The sequence below is a fragment of the Microtus oregoni genome, unplaced genomic scaffold (genome assembly GCF_018167655.1).
Source record: "Microtus oregoni isolate MIOR12 unplaced genomic scaffold, Mior012 000010F_ref0000083, whole genome shotgun sequence".
In the NCBI taxonomy this organism is placed as follows: domain Eukaryota; kingdom Metazoa; phylum Chordata; class Mammalia; order Rodentia; family Cricetidae; genus Microtus; species Microtus oregoni.
This window is the reverse complement of record NW_024543069.1, coordinates 37,034,006-37,055,703: the sequence shown is the minus strand read 5'-3', so window position 1 is coordinate 37,055,703 and position 21,698 is coordinate 37,034,006. Positions and strand designations below refer to the sequence as shown.

The 21,698-nt window shown below is 45.7% G+C and overlaps 1 protein-coding gene across 3 annotated transcripts in view; it reads right to left on the bottom strand.

Moving 5' to 3' along the window:
* The window catches only part of Trpc3 (transient receptor potential cation channel subfamily C member 3), a 68,485-nt gene extending 50,098 nt beyond the window's left edge, over window positions 1-18,387 (bottom strand). Inside the window, exon 1 of one of the 3 annotated variants that reach the window (XR_005974944.1) lies at window positions 18,021-18,387. Coding sequence is in view for 2 of the 3 variants with exons in the window: in XM_041659583.1 (XP_041515517.1) it covers window positions 18,021-18,202 (182 nt within the window). In the remaining variant the exon portion in view is untranslated. The remainder of the gene's footprint in view (window positions 1-18,020) is intronic. The other 2 variants (XM_041659583.1, XM_041659582.1) reach the window with 2 other exon arrangements.
* Between the last annotated feature and the right edge of the window lie 3,311 nt (window positions 18,388-21,698).

Genomic DNA, 21,698 nt, shown 5'->3' with positions numbered 1-21,698 from the left:
ACACTTAAGTTCAAGGGCAGTGAGGGCAACTTAGTAAACTCTGTCTCAAGGTAAAAACTAAAACAAGGTCTGGGGAAACAGATGAGCTGTAAAGCAATTGTCTAGTGTGCACGAGGCCCCAGTTTCAACATCCGGTTCTGCAAAAATGGTGAACAAAATGAAAAGGCCCAGATTTTGAGTTTATAAATAAAAGCTTTTGTAAATGTTCTGAGTCTCTGAAAATTGCAAAATAAATTATATAATTTTCACGTTGTGGTTATCTGTAACAGCTCAATGACTGATACATTTTGCTGGCCAAATATTGTACAAATATACAAATCTCTATCTCTACCTTTATCTAGTTGCATGATTTTTTTTTCTGATTCAATGCTCAAAATAACTTTCTTTTAAAAAAAACAGCAGATTTTTTTTTTTGGTATGAGCTATATCAAAAGATGTCATTTAAGCTTTTTTCCACATTATTGACTTTTGAAGCAAATAAACCCAACTTAAGAGTGTGTGGCTGGGGACGTCGGTACTCTATTTCTATCATGTATTTCAGAAACATCTCCTACCGCTGAAAATGTATTCACAGAGCTGGGGTTGAAAATTCATGGGAAAGGCCTCCTTTTACCGGCCTCCCTGGGGGGCTGGCTAAATTAGGGAGCTTCCCCAGCAAAGGAAGAGGGGTGCCAGCACCCAGATCGTCTCAGTTCTGTAGACGCCTGGGACACAGCGACCCTGGCTATCGGGAGCTGAGAAAACAGGGGTGCCTAGTGAAGGTGTTTATGTACCCCAGGGCAGATCGTACTTCAGAGACATCCCACTTCGTCCGGATGGCATGGAAAGTCAACACTCCGAGCTTGAGAAAACAACGCAGGTATTCTCAGCGGCAGTTTCCCTGGAACTCTGGGGCATGGGACTGAAGAACACGGAAGGGACTTCCACCTTGCTCTTGTGCCCGCATGCACAGTTTGAACAATTATGAGCAGGGTTAAGAATGTATAAATATTTGTGTCCTTTAACCATGTCGTTGACAATTATTTAAAAATGTAGGTATCTTTGGTGACCACTACATTACAATCTTTCCGCAGTTAAAAACGTGGAGTGTAGGGGTAGGCTATGTAGGTGGGGAAACACGGGAGGGACTCAAGGTTGGTAGATGGTTTTCAGATGGGCACAAAGCAGAAAGTGGCATTCACGACAGAATGTACAGAAGAATTTCAAACCCTATAATGAGGACTTCAGGAAAATATTGTACTATTGAGGATGATTTATTGGTATTGATAGTACTAATTTCATTGGGTCAGTGCTCTTCCCGTCAAGTTATAAGTTGGGTTTGGAATGGCTAGAATTTCCATGTTGTATAAAAGATCTTGTTTCTGCCATTGATAATATGTTGATATTACCTAAAGCCTAACAAAATATATATCCGGAGTATGTCTATGGAACTCCAACTTATACACATATGGATTATGTTTTTCTTTGGAAAATGAATTTTTATCATTCATCTTATTGAACAAGATTTTTAATTTAATGACTTGCTTACAAAGAAACTAGCTATAAAGAACCTTACAATTTTTTGCAAAAGAGCCTGAGTTGAGAATACTAGAAAACAACTATTTCATGAATTTTTCTCTTGATATTTCTTAGTATTTTTAGACCCCCTTTTTCTTTTAAGGATTTATTTATTTATTATGTATACATTGTTCTTCCTGAACACCAGAAGAAGGCACCAGATCTCACTATAGATGGTTGTGAGTCACCCTGTGAGTGCTGGAAATCGAACGCAGGACCTCAGGAAGAGCAGCCAGTGCTCTTAACCTCTGAGCCACTTCTTCAGCCCATAGCCCCTCCCTCTTTTAAAACAATGTCTCTCTCAATTACTCTGTAGCCAGGGTTGTCCTAGAACTCACTATATAGTCCAGGTTGGTCCTGAACCCATGGTCATCTGCCAGTCTCTAAAGTACTGGGATTATAGATATGAGCCACCATGATCAGCTATATATATTTTAATTTTTTAAAAATGCGAGTTAAAGAACATGATGCTGGAGAATACACACATCACCGCACAGCTGTGCGCTACTTTTTGTTGTTCTTGATTAGAGCAGCTAAAATCTACTCATCTGTCACGACTCTCATTTACTGTACAATTTTATTACCTAAAGTCCTTGTGGTATAAACCAACTATCTTAGTATGTCAATGTTTTTCGTAATATTTATTTTTTCCAGAACCTTTATCTCCACAATGTATATTGGAGGGAAAATGTTTGATTTTAGCACTGTTGTGGATTGAAAGAGAATGGCCCCTATAGGTTCAGATGTTTGAATGCTTGGTTCATGGAACTGTTTGGGAAGGACTAGGAGGCGTGGCCTTGCTAGGGTAGGTATGGCCTTGCTGGAAGAAGAGTATCACTGTGGGGTAGCCTTTGAAGTTTCAAAAGCTCACCCCTCACCCCCCCCCCCCCACTGCTCCGCACAGATCAGGATGTCAAGCTCTCTGCTGCTGCTCCAGATAAGCCTGCCTCTAAGCTACCATGATCCCCCCCAGGATGGGCATGGACTAACCCCCTGAAATATACGCAAATCCCCAATTAAACACTTTCTTCTATAAGAGTTGCCTTGGGCCGGGCGGTGGTGGTGCACGCCTTTAATCCCAGCACTTGGGAGGCAGAGGCAGGCGGATCTTTGTGAGTTCGAGACCAGCCTGGTCTACAAGAGCTAGTTCCAGGACAAGCCCCAAAACCACAGAGAAACCCTGTCTCGAAAAACCAAAAAAAAAAAGAGTTGCCTTGGTTGTGGTGTCTCTCCATAGTGACTAAGATGAATTCTATACAGCATAAGTCAGCCAAGTGAGCCAGGCCCATGCTGTCTTTAAAAGGTCCTGTGTGACTTAAGGGTGAGGCCTGATCTCTCAAGCTAAGCAAACTATACCTCACACGGTCATTTGAAAATGAAAGAGCCAAGTGAGCACTCCTTATTTCATGGGATTCATAGTAGGTGAATTCTCTAGATTTCCTTACAGAGCTGAAATAAGCTTCCTTCCTCTGCGCCTATGCAGCGAAATCAGCCTCCATGGGTAAACAGGTCCAGAGTCAGAGGTGTTCTACATGTCACTTTCAGCGTTTGAAATAAGGCGAGAAGATGCCAGCCTCCGACAATGTTAACAGAACATCTCAGGATTTTCCTCTCCGCAGACCCTCAACCAGTGGGTCTACCCACTCAGCACTTGGAGGGCGCTCCGAAGAGACTTTGCTCCCACAAAGCACTGGAGCGGTACTGACTGAAGTACAAATTCTGCAGGGCTGTGTTTGGCGCCTTCCTTAGTGCTAAGGTGGACAACCTGAGCATTTGACCGCTGCAGACTGAACTCTCTCCCTCTCCATTCTGCTGCTAGGACCATATGAGGACATACAGGGAAAGGAGGTATCTGTGAGCAAGCCAGGAAGAGTTCCCACCAGAACCTGACCATGTCAGCACCCTGATCTTGGAACTCCAGGCTCCAAAACGGTCAGAAAATGTTTTTCTGTTGAAGATACAATCCATAGGGCCTTATTGGTGCAGCCAGAACTAACTAAGACCCTTTACATTTAAGTAATTTTTTTTTAGTGTTCCTTGGGATCTTTGTATTTGTACAAACATTTAAGCCGGTGAAAAGTTCTCCTGGGAACTATTTTTGTACGGCCATTGGGAACCTTCTGCTCCACGCCTCTCAGAAGCAAAAATACAAGCAACACTCCTCAGTTGTCATAACTTTTCATGGGGTCATCTGACCTCTCTAATATTGTTTCTACAACAGTGGCCTGACTTCTACCTGAAGCGTGGGCTAAGAAGCAGATTTTCCGTCTTATTCTAGGGGAACTGACTATTCTACATCACCCAGGGGTGGGAACCTGGGCTATGTACTTTAAATGAACCACTTTAGTAATTCCTATATGCTGAAATATGGGACCCTGCACCATAGACCAGTGGAACTCTTCTGCAGCAGTGACCCTGGGTTAGCAGGGTTTTCAGCACTTGTCACACTGGCCCTGTCAAAATTAAAGTTCAAATGCCGTATTTGAGTAGCAAAGACTAAGGGACACATGACCCTATATCCATGTAGTTTTTGCTGCTGCTGTTGTTTGTTCCTATTGAAAATTTGATTTCCATAAGGTGATTGCCAGAGCAGCCTACAACTGTTTTTACCTGTGACCTCAATGGTGTGTTCTTGCTTCATCAATGAGATTTTACAAAGGTTACTGAATTAAGGAGTTGAAAATACTGAGCAGATTCAGCCGAGGATACTGATATATTAGGCCTTTCATATGAGTTCAAGTGCTTGAAGCCATGGTGATCTGATAAGGTACATTGGGTTATTCCAATTCTTTTGTATTTGTTGAGGTTTGTTTTGTTACCGAGTATATGGTCAATTTTTGAGAAGGTTCTATGAGGTGTTGAGAAGAAGGTATATTCTTTTACGCTTGGATAAAATATTCTATAGATGTCTGTTAAGTCCATTTGAGTCACAACATCTGTTAGTTCCCTTATTTTTCTGTTGTTTGTCTGACTGACCTGTCCAGTGTTGAGAGTGGAGTGTTGAAGTCTCCCACTATTAGTGTGTGTGGTTTAATGTATGATTTAAACTTTAGAAGTGTTTTTTTTTTCATATGAGGGTGCCTTTGTTAATAAATGGGACCTCCTGAAACTGAAAAGCTTCTGTAAAGCAAAGGACATGGTCAACAAGACAAAACAACAGCCTACAGAATGAGAAAAGATCTTCACTAACCCCACATCAGACAGAGGTCTGGTCATCAAAAGAACAAATAATCCAATAAAAAAATAAAGTACAGACATAAACAGAGAACTCTCAACAGAGGAATCTAAAATTGCTGGAAGACACTTAAGGAAATGTTCAACATCCTTAGTCATCAGAGAAATGCAAATCAAAACAACTCTGAGATTCCATTTTACACCTGTAAGAATGGCCAAGATCAAAAACACTGAAGACAATTTATGCTGGAGAGGTTGTGGGGAAAAGGGAACACTCCTGCAGCTGGTGGGAGTGCAAGCTGGTATAACCCCTTTGGATGTCAGTGTGGCGATTTCTCAGAAAATTAGGAAACAACCTTCCTCATGACCCAGTAATACCACTTTTGGGTATATATCCAAAGGATGCTCAATTGTGCCATAAAAATATGTGCTCAACTATGTTCATAGCTGCTTTGTTTGTCATAGCCAGAACCAGGAAACAACCTAAATGCCCCTCGACCAAAGAATGGATAAGGAAAATGTGGTACATTTACACAATGGAGTACTACACAGCAGAAAAAAAATAAAGACAGCTTGAATTTTGCAGGAAAGTGGATGGAGCTAGAAAACATAATTTTGAGTGAGGTAACCCAGACCCAGAAAGACAATTATCACATGTACTCACTCATAAGTGGTTTTTAAACATAAACAAAGAAAACCAGTCCACAAATCACAATCCCAGAGAACCTAGGCAACAACAAGGACCCTAAGAGAGACATACATGGATCTAATCTACATGGGAAGTAGAAAAAGACAAGATCTCCTGAGTAAATTGGGAGCATGGGGACCTTGGGAGAGGTTTGAAGGGGAGAGGGGAGAAGTAGGAGGGGAGCAGAGAAAAATGTAGAGCTCAATAAAAATCAATAAAAAAAAAAAAGAGTTCAAGTGCCAAAGTCAGCTCACCTCTGTGCATCAAGAAGCCACTTTCTTGATGACTGTTTTGTCTTTTAGCTTATACGCCATGCATTTTAAAGAGCATTAAAGTTATTTAAATGTTAAAGCAGCTTGTTAGCAGCCACCATCCAAGTGCCCGAGGAGAGGAGCTCGCAGAGCAGTCTCTGTGCGGCTGAGTTACCCGTCTTGCCATGTGACCTGAGTTTCCCCAATACAGCTGCCACCCATCCTGTAACTCAGAGACACCCAAGTCAAACCAGCATTCCTAGGTTGTGCGTCTCAAGGTCCTAGTCAGGCTGGGAGCTTGAAGGTCATCTGGGGTGCCTTGCAGTGTCCTGAAGCTTCGGGCTGTTCTCAGGAGGTATCCGTCTTTCCATCCCTGCCTGAGCCCCCCTCAGGGCTTCATCAAATCCCCATCAGGTTATCGCAGCAGCTCTGCAGCAGGAGGCAAAGCAGGCCAGCCTGGCTAGCACGTGACACGCATGCTGGCTTTTCTAGGCACTATCAGATTTAATTCTCCCAACGACATTATGAAGCAAACTTTTTTCCCCCTCTCTACCTCATAAATATAAAATTTGACCTAAAAAAAAAAACAAAATAAGAAATCCCTTCCTAAGGGTACACACCCAGTAAAGTGACGGTCTGTGAGACCATGGAATCTGTTCACTTGGTGTTTCCTGGGGCTCCCACTCCTCTTTACACCCACAGTCTCCCCAGCACGGTGTCTTCATCAGACGCTGGTCTACCATTCACAGTTCACAGTCCCCTAACTACATATTTCAGAGTCAATACTCTCCTATTATCGTTCAGGGATGTCCAAAGCTCCCTGCGCTTGACCTAGCCAAGCTCGTTCTCAAATTCATCCCTCTCCATCCTGTTAACACATCACCCTTCTTCCTCCTGTACTAGCAAGAATACTTTCTAAAGATATGTTAGGACACTGTTTTATTCTGTGTTTCCAAATACAGGGTCTTTGGCCTTGTTGAGCGAGTATCTTACGGGAGAGTGAACATGAAACACAAGAAATCAAATGACTATTTTGGGTTTTGTAAGAAAAAGTAAGGCTTCATGAGAAGAATTTGCAGAAAAAGAAGCTATCCTTGGCTGAACCTGCTCAATTCCCTTTTATATTCATTCTGCAGGACCCCCACCACAGCATGATCGCATCACACGGACAGGGTAGTCCTCCCATTTTCCACAGCAGAGCAGACGCTCACTGTCCCAGGAAAGAAAAGAACAAAGAGAGTAACATCAATCACAAGTGACATGTGGATTCAGGAGGGTCAGGATGAGTGGGTGTTTCCTAGAGTCGGTAGAGAGGTTGGTGCACAGTAGGAGTTTTCTCCTGCCACTCCCGACTCCCATGGAAGATGAGGGCCAGGGAGCCTGCATCAAAGCCAGGGTGATGTACCAAGGGCGGGTGGACCACTGGTGCGGAGAGGGAGACGGAGGCTGCCATGGACACCAGGGATGCCAGCTGTAATCCAACAGATTCCTCAGAGTATTAAAACCACGCAAAGAACCCTTTCATTACATCATCAAACAGCGAAATGGGGCCAGCCTTCCAGCATCTCCCCAAGCGTGCTCAGTGATGGGCAAAGTGGGGCCGTGCAGGGCTGAACCTCTCTGGAAGCTGGACGGAGACTCAGGAAGAAAAAGCCTTACGCACTGGCTCAGAATACAGAAAGACACTGCTCTATCTAGTTTGTCACATTCCTGGGTGACACAGAACAGATCTTCTCTCCCTGTCAGCTCATGTAACTGCTTAATTGCTTAATTAACTTAATTGCTTAATTGATTGATTGCTTAATTCACTTGCTGTGTAAGTATCTGTTTAGTAAGCAAAGAAACAAAACGAAAAGCTTAAAACTCATTTACACCACATATTGGATTTTGGGTTATTTTGTCTCTTGTAGTCAGCCCATTGAAGGTCAAGAGAAAGCTCTGTGCACCTCAGGTGTGGTGAGTGATTTCTTGACTCTACTATATCTGCTTCTGGAACGTTCCTCCGGTGGTTGCTTCCATCCCTGAACGTCTTAATTCTATCATTCATCAGTTTTTCTTGCCATGCTCCAGCTCACATTGTACCTTAACATAGAAGGCTAAGCTCCCAGGGTGAAGCCCAGGGGTTCATTCTGAAACGGGGGGCGGGCTTCCACTCTTTCGGCAATTACTCTTGACCACATGGGCCTGCACTTCTGGGCTGTGGATAGCTTCATAAACTGAGACGGTATTGCCCTCCTTGTTTCCTGTCTGCTCTTGAGTGGCACCGTTTCGTAGAGGATAAGTGTTCAACGCTTATTTTAAACTTCCTGCTCTCTGCGAGGTGTAGAATAGTCTCGTCACTATTCCAAACACTTGCTAGTGATATACTACTGCTGCAGAAAAGGCCGCCTGAATGCTAAGTAAGGTCTTCGAGGTGACAGAGATGTAGGGATCACAGCTCAGAAGTCTTCTGTCAGACACTCTGTATGTTATATGCCAACAAGGGGAAAAAACCCATCAATTTGAAAACCAAAATAGCATCGTGAAATTATATACTAACCTTGCGTGTCGGAAAACTTTGATTCCATAGTGAACAGCTTCTAAAATGGCTCTCTGGATTGGCTCTTAAATGCCTTGAGACTATCACTCAGTGACAAATGAACAATATTAGTCACCTCAGATTCTTTTTTAAAATGAGGTAAAGAATTAGCCAAACACGCAGTCCCTGTAGCAAGTAAACAAAGCAATACCACCAGTGACGGTCATGTCACCGAGAATAACACAAAAATGCTTTCATGGCTCTGTTTGCAACACTGAAGAAGGTTTGAGCCTGTGGGCTAGAACCCCACCACTCATGTCGTGAGGGACAGAAGACCAGGAGCTACAGGTGAGAAGCGAACCCCACCACTCATGTTGTGAGGTACAGAAGACCAGGAGCTACAGGTGCGAAGGGAACCCCCCCTCGTGTTGCGAGGGGCAGGAAGACCAGAAGGAGCTACAGGAGAGAAGGGACCCCCCCCCATGTCATGAGGGGCAGGAAGATCGGAAGGAGCTATGGGTGAGCAGTGAAAATGTATCACAAATCAACCACTCTGCTACTTGAGGTACTGGGGACAGTGGTGACTGCAGGCTCTGACACAGGACCTGAAAATCAGCAATGAAAACTGGCAAGAAACAGACAACCCAGCAAGCAGTGCCTGCCAATCAACATAGCCACTGCCAGAAACATCTGATGTTATTCAGCCTGCCTACATACACGTGACGATAAAAGAAATCCCACAAACAGCTCACAGCGCTACCCCAAACTTGTGTCTCTAAACATGTGATCAGGGAGGGGAAGCCACTCTGAACTTCTGCAGGCCTGAGGGTGTGAATACCTGCACACATTGGACACCATAGCCCATCATCACCATAACAACCAAACCAGCAAGAGAAGACGTTTCATGTAACAAAGAAGGAGACACAGCTTCCATCAGAGTCCTATAGCGTGCTGGCGAGATGGCTCAGCAGATAAAGGTGCTCTTTGACAAGTGGGCAAATTTGATTCCCTGGACCGTGTCGTGAAAGATGAGAACTGACCCCAGCAAGTCGTTTTCTGACCTCCACAGCCCCCCCCCAACACCAATAAATACGTAAAAGTTACCAAAAAAGATGTCCATGCCACAAAGACAATATGTAGAGACCGCCACACTTAGCAGACCTGGAAAGGAGTTGGGTCTTTCTAGTGAAGGATCTCTAAGTTACTGCCAGTCAGAATTCTATCAGAATTTTTTTTTGTTTTTGTTAAGACAGGGTCTCGCTGTGTAACCTTGGTTGGCCTAGAATTCACAGTATAGACCAGGCTGGCCTTGAATTTATAGAGATCCAATTGCCTCTAACTCCCAAGTGCTGGGATTAAAGGTGTGTACCACTGTACCCAGTCAACATTCAGAGTTATTAATGTGTAGCAAACCTGTTGGGTGTATGTTAACTGTGGGGGACAGGAAGATTCTGAGGAGGGAAGCTCAGGTGAGTCTTCACTCCCCTTCATCTTCTTCCGGAAGCATGAATGGTAATTTTCCAGATTCTTAGCAGTTAAAACCAGACAAAGCAAAAATCCGAGCTGTCTGCTGTTCCCTCCAAAGCCCACTAGGAACAGAAAGGGAAGTGCCAGCATTTCCTGCCCGACCCCTGAGGAAACTTCTTAAATCTCAAGAACACATCAGGCAAACACCTTCTAGAATGTGCCTACGTATGCTTCCTGGAATGCATTTGTGTCTAACGCCATTAAACCAGCTTTCATAATACCGTGTCTCTCTATTTTCATACCTGCCTCCTCAAGGATTTAGAAACCTCTCGTGGATAAGCACAGACTGCCTCTTTGCCCACAAGCCTGGCTCTCACACAGGATGGAGAGTACCTGCTGGAAAAGGGGTGTACGGATGGCGTCAATACTAGCTGCTACGTCTGAAGACTCAAGGAAGAGAGATTTTTGCCTCAGACCAAAGAATACCATTAGGCAATATGACAGTATGTTCAAATAATGGTAGCTTTTCAATAAGAATAAATAATGTATTAATGAAAATTAATAACAAGTCATTAAAGTAATATAAACAACCACCCTTTCGATCAACTTTTCAATTATAGATTTCTGCTGAATTGCATTTGCTCGTTAGTACACCCCAACCCGGAAGCATTTGCTAAGTTAGATGCCTTTTTATTTTAACCTTACATCAAGTTATGTCTTACCAGGGAAATCTGAGGACAAGTAAGGGGTACATCGTGAGATTGATAATCCCTGATGATTAATCAATAATACACCCTTCCTTATAAAATAAATTCATTTTCATGACACCATTTGAAACTGATTTTTACCATTTCAGAAGATTGGGGATAATAAAATAGAAACTCCTATGAATTCAGTGTATACTGGAATAAGACTAGAAACAAAATGAATTCAAATGACAAAAGTCGACTGATTCCAGACACTCATATTTGACTACTTAAATATTAATCACTATTAATGAATTCTTCATGCTTTGCCTCCTATTTTATTAGAAACAAAGAGACCTGGTTTTCCCTCATGGACATCATGTCCAAAGCCCAGAGCCTGAGGTTTTCAGATATCTGTATCTCTCCATCTCGTCAACCTGCAAGCTGTGTTTCATCAGAAAGTTCCGATCACCAGCTTTATTTGACAATATCCATCTAGAGGTGTAAAAGCGGAGTGAGAAAAACCATTGGTCAAGGTCCTTCCTCAACAGGTTTCACATCTGTCGGCATTTTAATACCATTTAAAAACTCCTGTATCCAATATATCTTACCGCTTAATTTTTGAATGCTGAGGACAGGAGAGGATTCCTTCTATATCTTTTGTTTGTTTGTTTTCGAGACATGGTTTTCCTAAGTAGCCAAACTTCAAACTCATAGTGATTCTTCTGCCTCAACCTCCTGAATGCTGGAATTACAGGGATGTCACTAGGCGAAGCTTAGTTTTCTCCTTATAGGATAGTTTCTAACTAGATAACAGTAGTTAAATATTCCTGACCTAGATGCTAAATTAAAGACCGGGTGCTGTAGCAGGCCTAGTTATTCTCATAATGTCTTTGCTGTTTCCCTTCTGTACAAGTGTGAAGCTAGCCAGTCCCAGTCCACACCCCAGCCGCTCTATGGAAGGCCAGACTCCTTGATGGTCACCTGCACAGGCACTAGCTGGGTTCCCCACTTAGAGTAATACCATTATATGTTAAGGGCAGCATGAGGTAGGCTAAGAGCCAGAGCTCTCTCCTCAGACGCCTGTGCCCAGGCAAGGTGATTATGTTCCCCGAGGAGCTAGACTGAGCAGGCCTTCTTCCTACCATACAGAAGCCAGGCTGACCAGGGCTTCTTCCTACCAAGGCTACAGGAGTTCTGCCAACATTTTTCTTCCTCCAACACATTTCCCATGGTGTTCTATTGCCTAATGTAAACTGGGGTTATGGTTTATGGGATATGGCAAACAGGAAAAGCTTAACGGTTAAAGATAGTTTTAATGGAGAGAGAGAGAGAGAGAGAGAGAGAGAGAGAGAGAGAAGAGGAGAGGAGAGGAGAGGAGGAGGGGAGGGGAGGGGAGGGGAGGGGAGGGGAGGAGAGGAGAGGAGAGGAGAAGAGAAGAGAAGAGAAGAGAGAACGAGGAGAATGAAAAACTTGCTATCCCATCACAGGAATGAAAATCCCTGACATCCTCCTTTTCAGGGGATGGGCAGTGTAGGATTGGGACCTCTGCATTACTGAGCCAAATAATGGCAGTAACACAAGGCAAGGTCACTTTCTTCTGGAGAGGTCCTCTTCTCTCCTTTGCCCTGGCTTGATCCTTTTATGCACCGCCCAAGTGTTCTCAAGTTGATCGGCCATCAGCAGCTGCATGGCGACCATGACTTAATTGGCTCTCATAAATGAGTTAATACTAATTAATAGTTCCCTATATTGCTCTTCCCTGGAGTAAACTTATTTTAAAATGTCTTTGAGGAAGAGATAAATGTGTTAACTAAAGGAGGCCACAGCGCAAACAGCACAGCCCTGGGAATCTGGATATTTCAGATGCTGTGGTTTAGATATCCTGTTGTAGCTTCAACTTCTTAATTTGCAAAAGAAAGCAATGGGCATGGCTTCCATCTCAAACATGAGACCCCTCTTCAGAACACTCAGTGTCTGTTAAGTGTAGAGGAGTTCTAAGATAGGTTGGGATGGGGACATGGGGGTCCTTACACCACTGTGGAAACATTTTCTACCCCTTTGTTTAAAACCATGTCATGGCTGCAAGCATTCTTCCCTCTGCAGTCTTGGTTCTGTTATTAAAAAAAAAAATACTGTCAGTAAGTAAATAAACAAAACATAAACATAGGGGTGTTTGGTTTCAAGCAAAGGAATAAAAGACTCTCTTATCCTCCTTCTCTCCAAAATTCTTACACAGACAAGAAAACAAAGAGTAATGCAAAGCCCATAAAAACAAGAGACATCTGTAATATCATGATATATGAGGGAGATAACAAGAGAGGTCACAGAGTAGCTCATTACTTAGAAGAAAGGTGCTGTATTCCAGACAGTACCGCAGAAAGCAGGTCGGCACTGGCAGAGAAGTTCAGGGCCTTCTAGAAAGGAAAAATCAGGATGCATCTGAAAGGAGTGACTTGTTGAAGTCTGGGCAAGGAATAGGTCGAAGTGCTTCCCTAGGTCCTGAACCCCAGCTGACACAATCAAATGACAATCCTTACACTCTTTTATGAAAGAGAGAATATGGACTCTCTGAAGACACAGAAAAAAAGACACACTAGAAATGAGTATTCCAGGGCAAGCATGAATCAGTAAGAATTTCAAATGCCCACTTCCATAACACTGACAGCAGTTTTATCAGTCCGCACCCCCACCTCGAGAAATGTAATTTTTAAAAGCACATCCCTTAAATAAGAAGAAAAAACATGCTACAAAAAGAACACACTTAAGAAAGGAGGTTTTAGAGATAAACATTGTAACGGCTAGCTGGGCTTTGAGGGTGGAACTTAGTGCAAATCCATGTCCTTAGCATATACGGGACCCTTGGTTTAATACCCAGACACTCTGCATGTGATTTTTCGGGAAGAATAATATAAATGATAAATGTTGAAAAATAGCAGAGAAGAGGTAGACAAACTAGACGAGCTTAGGAAATCTAACGTTAGAATAATAGGATTTCTGGAAAGAAATAGAGAAGGAAAACTGAAAATCATGATTAAGAAACACTGCAACAACAAAAGGAACATTTCAGGAATGAATACAAGACAATTTTCTCAGGACAAAGGAACTCCAGGTCACCAAGTATTCGGCTCCCCAGCAAAAAGACAGCGTCCCCCCAAGGCACAGCCTCAGAAGAGCATGCATACAGAGACCATTCTAAAAGGCCACATGCAAAGCAAGTCAGAGAAATCTGGAAGGAATATTTTTGGGAAAACATTCTCAGTTGGAGACTGTAGAAGACTTAGCTCAAAATCCAAAACCCAAATGTGACAAATAGTTAGTCCAAGAAAAATATGGAACTATAGAAGAAATGTAGCCATATTATTGTAATTTGGTCGCACAACTCAATAATGAAGACTTTAAGATGTTGGCCAGAAATTGTAACAAATCGTGTTGTGGGAGATAAGGGGAAAATAAGAGGTATATGTTAGCAAAACTTCTCAAGATTCCTGATGGTATCTCAATGCTATATGCAACAAAATGTCAGTACCGGATCCGGTGGAACAGAGTGGATGGGAGGAGAAGTGGACAAAAGACAGGAGGATGAAGGGAATGGCTGGGGCTTGCCATTTGCAAACGCTTTTTAGTGCTCTAACAGGCAAAGCTATATTTGTGTATTACTTTGACATTGTATAAAAATAATTTAGAACAAACCAACAAAATGACAACTCTCTCTTACACATGAGGAAGCTGTGCCTCCAGGGTATAGAGCTGATGGTAAAATGCAAAGTGCCAAATTACTAAAGGTCTTCAGCTTAGGGCCACTCTGCGCTCTGCTTGAAAATTAATCATTGTAAAGCAGCCCGCCTTTTCCTTTGTAACCAGAATTTTCCAAGTAGAGAGAGATGCAACAGTCACTCGAGAGCCTGAGTTCTCCTCCAGGGGAGGGAGGAGGGTTACTTAAGTTTGATAACTAACCCAATCCCTACCAGGGGCCCTCATCCCACAGCCAAATCAGCCCACAGAAACTAACATCCTACTACGTCGCATGGGATACGACGCGCTGTGCCCTCGGCCACCCTTTCAAATAGTTGCGCATCAACAGCTGTCGGTGACTTGCTTAGCAACTTTTAGGAACTATGTGGCTGTGTGTATTGATTTCCTCATTTGTCAGCCACAGCAAGGAGACCTGCTCTAAGGAGCCGTGATTCAAGCCAGAGCTTCCATAAACACAAACTGCTGTTTTCATTATAACTAGCTTTGGGCACAGAGCTCCCTTTTCCACAAGTCAGCCTCTGTTAACGAGAGCGTTCTGAGAACTGCGATAACTCACACATACTAGGTTTATTCGTGTTTACGGTAGACTCATAAGCATCTGCTGTCTTGATATTTGCCACCACTCTGCCAATGTTTCCGTTTTACCCAAGTTTTCTGGGCAGCACAGGGTTAGCACCACCCTGCCCTTGCCCCTCTTCCCAGTCTCTCCATCAAATCAGCTTTCCCTCAAGGCACTAATTTACACTCCCTCTGTTTCTGTCTTCACGGTTCTTTGAAACAGTCTCCTGTGATCATACAACTCCTGAACAAGTCCCCTGACAGCCAGCTCTCACCTTCTCCCCAGTCCCAGACCGGAATTCCCATCTCTTGCTGAACACCATGAGGAGAATCATCTGAAAAGTCAGAATCTTCCCATGGCTCCTTTCTTTTCAACAATGGCACCAACGGGCCTGGTTATTCATGTCAGGATACCCAAACTGTCCCTAACCCAGCTTCTTTAAAAATTCTTCATGTGGAGTACATTGGGGAAAAAACCTCATAGATTTCATTCCCGTGTTCCCTCTCCCAGACTCCTTCGGCTGCACTGACACTACCCTGTGACCGATCCCAGGCACTGACAGCTACAGCAGCCTCCTGATTTGTTCCTTCACGTTCTGGCAACGGCCACTTCCACGCATGCTGCTCAGTGACTTTGATCACATTGCTTCTGCTTCTAAACAATCGAAGGCTCCCTGCTGCCCATCAAAATGTCTTCAAATCTCATGCTCTCCTCCACATACTTTATGCTCCAACCAGACTCAGCTAATGCGCTCCTGAAACATGCCTGGCATTCTTAGTGGTGGAACGTGGACTAACTGCCCACCTCGTCTCCTCCTGTGACCCCTCCAGGCCCATATTGGTTTCCTTAATATCTCCACAAACAAATCACCTTCTCTCCTCTGGACTTAGCACGTCACAGCTCTACTTTTATATGGACTTGAATGATACTCACATTCTTCACACTGATGTCATCATTGCCCATGCCCCACCTCTTTCCCACTCCATCTCACAAATGGAGGGAAGTTTCTCTCCTCATTTTTGTGGGTTATTGTATCATGCCTGCACAAGGGCCCCCTTGAGAACATCTTGGAGCAGAAACTCATGAGAACACACCTCCAACCCTTTCTATGCTTGTCAGATGTATTTAATAATTGAAAATTTTATGAATGAGCTTTCTCTGATGATGCTAGTTGGCCCCAGTTTGCAAACAAATGAGACAGAACAGCTTTATTTGAGGCAATGGTTGAATCAAGAGTCCCATCAAAGGATGAAGATGTCTGTCTCACTTGTGATAGAACAGATGGTACTCTTCCTCCTTCAGTTCTATTAGAATTCCCAAGTGGAAATCTGGAATGTGGACCAAACAAATAAGCAACAGAAGTGTGTGTGTGTGTGTGTGTGTGTGTGTGCGCGCGCGTGCGCGCGCACGCACGCGCTTGTGCGTGCATGTGCTGATTCTGTCATAAAACTACAATGAGGATTGAGTGGAGAGGAAGAAATGTCCGGAGAGGAGGGAAATATAGTAATGGGATACATTCAATAAGTAGAAGGGAAAATTAGGGGAAGGAGGAGACCAGTGCAGGGGAGGAAACAGCACAGGAGAGCATAGTGTGGGAAGAGTGGAAAGACAAAGACAGTAAGGAAACCCATGACTTGTTTGAGAACCTAAAAAAAAAAAAATGAAAAAATAAGGACTTGAAAAGAAAGTGGGGTCTTAGTCTTAGGATTCTGCTGAGTGTTAAGCTCAGCTGTGCCACTGGGTCACTGAGTGAGATCCTGGGGTTGGCTCCGCTCCGTTGACACGCATGCTGAGTCCAAGGCTGAACCGCTCACTTTAAACAATGCCTGATGCAGAGACAGCGTGGCTTTACCCAACACAAGAGGAGGAACAGAGCAGCACTGCAGCAGGGAGCAAACCGTCTCTGATGTCACCAAGCGTCAAGTAAACGAGAAAAGAGTGCTCCTTTAAGTTTACTTGACACTGGGGGACCTTAAAAAAATAAGGAAGGACACAATTGTTGCATTGTGTAGTTGGTACACGTGGGAAAGGAGCGATGACAGTAGTCACGTAGTCAGACTCCAAGAGAACCAGCTCCTGGCTTGGCATAACTGACCTCAGACTTCAGAAGCAAGAGCAGTAATTTCTAACCTGCCTTACTCGCAGATAAGGGTGTTACCTATTTACTTGTTGTTTGGGGTAATAGAATAATTTTGTAAAAATCAAGAAAGTATACATGTTCATAAAACCGAGTCTGGCACAAAGAAAAAAGCGGACGATATTCTGAAACTTTAGATGGTGGAAGCGAGCCAACAGGGATGTAATCCCAAAGGATGCGCCTCCCTTCTCTCCATTTCCTGGGCCATTTCCTCCGCACGCTTTTTCAGCAGTCACTGAATTCCGCTAGGATGCGCAGCTGATTTTAAATCGGGGCCTTTCCTGAAAGATCCGCTCCCAGTTACTGATTTCTGTTTATATTCCCTACCAGCCCCTTAAGTCCCACGCGGCCTGACTAGGGCCTGAGTTCTCCGTGGGTCGAACCGCCCCTAGCCACGGACCCGGCAGCGGACAGACTTGGGGTAGTAGGCGGCGCTATAGAGCCCGTGCCCGGACGGAAAGCCACCTGGCAGCCACGACGGACGTGGGTCCCCAGGCCCGAGACCCTTCCTCCCAGGACAGGCTCTTCCAGACAGTGCAGCGCAACGCCAGGGAAAGCAGAGCAGCGCCCTCTGCGTCGTTGCCTCTGGAAGCTGCCTGGATGCTGTCAGTGTTGGAAATGGAAGGGGTTCTTGCTCACTCCCTCGGTTGTCAACTGCTTTGTCAACTTTGCCGAGAGGAAACAAGAAGAAAGCAGAGATTGGAGGAGGAAGAAATCAGGACAGGAGGGAAGGGGAAGAGTCACGGGGCCTGTGCCATCTGGGAACCACCGCCCCAAGTTGGCCCTAAGCGACCCTCTCAGCTGCTGTCCTCGGGGTTTGGGTGTGAGTGCGCCGTCGGGGAAGCCTTCCACCCACTCTGTGCGCTCAGCACCGCACTGTGACCCGCGGAGCCCCACTCCCTGCCCTCTACCCTGACGGGCCGGAGAAGCGACTGGCACCCGCCACCCGCCGCGGGGCCGCTGCGGGTCGTGCGCATACAGTAGGGTCCACGACCTCCAGGTAACTCGGGGTTCGATTCCCGGGGTCCTAGCCCGGGTGGCCGCTCTTTCTGCCCGAGTCCCGCCGTCGGTGACCGTCTGCCGGCAGTGCTTGCACGTGAGCATGGGCCCGGCTCAGCAGGACAGGGGCGCCGAGCCCGAATCCTCCAGGCAAGCGGAAAAGAGCCGCGCTTAGCAGGTCCCGATCCAGGTCCCGCCCGCCCTGCTCGGCCGCGCTCGGGTACTCACGCGTCGGGCCCCGGGGACGGAGGCGCGCGCTGGCAGGGCGGCTCCAGCCCGCCGTTGACACCCCTCCAGCCCCGGCGGCGGCGCTGCGACTCGGCTCCCTCGGCCTCACCATCCTCCTCCTCCTCCGGCGCAGGCAAGGTCACCCTCGCGGGCTCCCGGCACTTCCTGACCTTGGTGGACATAGCGGCCGAGCGCAGCGGTCAGCAACCCAGCCACCGCGCGAGAAGCCCCGGGGGCTGCGGCGACGGGGACGCCCCGGCCGAGCGCGCGACCTGCAGCGGAACTCGGGGACCGCGGCCGCGATGCTGGCTGCGCGCGGTCTGCCGGCCCGACAGCATCGCAGCGAGACGGCGTGGTTTCCCTGCGAGGAGAGGGAGGGGGGGAGGGAGGAAGGGGAGGGAGAACCAGTCTCTTGGCAGACTGCGAGGCGCAGGAAGCAGACAGACCAGCAGGTGGGGGAGCTGAGAAACAGCAGAAACTTCCCTCACCCTCCTTTCTACCGGAGCCCCAGAACCCCCTTTGCATCTGCAGACGCAAGAGTCCTAGGGAAGGAAAAGGAGTCATGGACTTGTTAGTTTTCCGGGAATCGGTTTTTACGCACGCTCAGCTCTCCAGATTTACAAAGCACAGCTAGTTCCCTGATGTCAGGCTTAGCAGAATCCACAGGGGTTTAAGTGCGGTTCCCGAGTCCCAGCTCCTCACAGCGAGTCAAAGTCAATTTCTAAATGTGCGCTCTGCTTTAGTTCTTACAGTGGCCAAGCATCCAACTAGCGTTCTGTACTTTCCAAGAAATATTTTTCAGAAAAAAAAAAGAAAATTGTTTTTGTTTGGTTTTTTGTTTTGTTATTTTTCTTTGGAGACTTGGTCTCACGCTGTGGCCTAGGATGGCGTGGAACTCAGTATCTGACATAGGCTGGCCTAGACCGCAACCGCAATCCTTCAGCTTCCGCTTCCGCCTCTCTCAATTATAGCGACTGATGCATACGGTGTTGATATGTGTGCGGAGGCCAGAGGCCAAACCCTGGTACCCTTTCTTAGGATGATCCAGCCTGGTTTTTGAGACAGAATCTCTCACTGGGTCCTTCGCTCCTGCCTTAGGCTAGGCTTGCTGGCCTGCCTGGGAGCCCAAGTATCCACCTAGCCTCACCTCCCCAGCTTGCATCATCACACCAGGCATTAAAGAGTGGACTGGGTAGGGAACTCAGGTCCCCACTAAATTATTTTTAAAACTTAAAGGAATGCACCTTAAAATCCAAGGTCACTCAGTTTTCTGGGAGGAAAGGGTTATAAAGTTTGATCTCTGAGCATTTTAGGGATCAGAGTACCTAGGTGCCTTGTTATGGTAGTTCTGTTTGTAGTGGAGCTGGGAGTGGAACCCAGCACCCAGGGCTAGGTGCCTCTGTCTCTGAGCTGTTCACCAGCCTGTATGCCTCTTACAGATGAGGACACCATGGGCTAGAGAGACCGAGTGTGTCACTCCAGGTAAGCAGGTACTGCGAAAGCTCCCATCAGACCAAGGGCGTGTTCAAGACTTTCTGTTACCTCAGACAGACACCTTCTGTAATACACCACAGAAGAATCATAGAAAAACCAGCTGGGCTACAATGAGAAATAAGATTTGTTCACTTCTAACTTTATCCAGCGGATACCATGCTTCATGGAGAAACAGTTCTTTCCAAACTCAAGACAAACACAAGTACAGAACCGGCTCCCTTTAAGTTAGTTCTCAGGAAGTCACAGAGTGCTCTGTATGCCTTGCCCTGGCAGTAAGCAAGCATATGTCTAAGGAAGCCTTGGTTCAGGGAAGGTGGGGACATTTGGAAACCCCTATCACGCGTTACTTCATATGAAAGCGTTCATTTCCACAGATGAGTTACCAGCCCTGCTTCCAGCCAGGCCCCGCTGCCCTCCTTTTTGGAGTACACCTCTCCCCTAAGATGGAGATCATGTTCCAAGCAAGTCTGGTCATGACTTGTCTCCATTAAAAAAAAAAACCCTCTAATGACCACTCCCCATGCTCTCATTTTCAAAATCCGCATTTAGCACGCAAGCCTTGTGATGGGGAAGCTCAACCAATCACATCTGGTTAGGGTGTGGCTGCCTGGAGCCGGAGGTAGAAAAACCGGGGTAGGTAGGTGCGGGCGATGCTGTGCTCGCAGGACCCTTTTGGATTTCGAACCTCCCACTCTGGTAGCGTGAGTTCCCCCCTTTTTCAATTATTAAAAATATAACTTGTTCTTGAGCTGGTCTGTTTATTTATCGTACCCACCAAACATGTCAACAGCCTTGTGTGATCTGACCCTGACTCTTAGATTCTTCAGTCTCCCCCTTGCTCTGCATCATGGACATTCTAACCCTGTAAGGCCTGGTCATCATGGGCCATTGAGGTCGCTTTCCCATTCCCCTGTCTCTGCCTGTGCCATTCGCCAACACTGAACCGTCTTTTCATCTCTCTCCCCTAAGGAGTTGGTGAGAGGTGACCTCTAGTCTGACGATCTCTGATGGCCGCCCCCAGAGACACTGGAGGTTGCCTACTGTGTGTCTGTGCCCCTCAGTATTACCACTTGAGGTTAATTCCTTATGCATTGCTCTCCCATTTCAACTGTAAATTCCTTCTTATTTTGGGCTATTTGAGACCTTCTCTTCTGCCTTTGCCATTTAACTGACTCTATCATGCCCAGGACAAGGGCAGAACATGTTGAATGAATGAATTAGCAAGTCCGTGGGTGCCTTAAAATTACACAATGAGTTGAATTCATGACCTGGCTTTCTAAGGCTCTGGGGTTGTCGGAGTCCCCAGCATTTGTTTCCATAGCAACATTTCAAAGATGGAGTGGCTTAAACAACCAAAATTTTGTTGTCTCTCAAGTCTCACAGTCCTGAATGTCTGAGTTATAAGTGTGAGCAAGGGTTATTTATCGGCTTCTCTGGTGTCTTTGGAGTGTGTGCGTGTGTGTGTGTGTGTGTGTGTGTGTGTTTGTGTACCTTTGCCCTGTGTCCCCGCATGTCCTTCCCTCTGCACCGTCTACCATCTTAATCTTCTTATAGGGACTCTATTCATATTAGATTATGTGTCAACTAAATCAGTCACCCTACTTTAGCTTCATGTGTCTTTGAAAGACCATCTATAACTATTGTCTTATTCTGAGATCTTGGGGTTTAGGATTTCAATCCATGAGTTTGGGGCGCACACACAGTTCAGCCTGTGATACATGCTGTCCCTGCTGGTCCACGGAATCTATTCCATCAGAGGCTGACAATCGTCTTATTGGCCCACCGTTTTATGTAGCCCAGCCTGGCCTCGAACTTGATGATGATCCTCCTATTTTAACCTCCTGAGTGCTGTGTTTACAAGTGTGTGCTGTCACACCCAGCTCAGAAGGTGATGGGAACCAAAGCCATGTTTTGCTGCATGTTAAACAAACACACCGCCAACCAAGCTACGTCCTCAGTCAGAGTCTAGTGGTTCTGATTCTTAAGAACTGTGGCTTGGGCTTAAAGAAAAGCCAGAGGAGAGGAGAACTCAAAGAAAAAAGAAGTTCCTAGAAAAGAGGAACCGTGGTCCCTTCTTGGCATAAGCCAGCGTTGCCCCAATTCTTCATCTGCAGAAGAGGTTTTCTCACTGCAGGTAAGTGCCGCCAGCTGCCTACATGTTCTGTTAAGTATGCATTTGCCGGA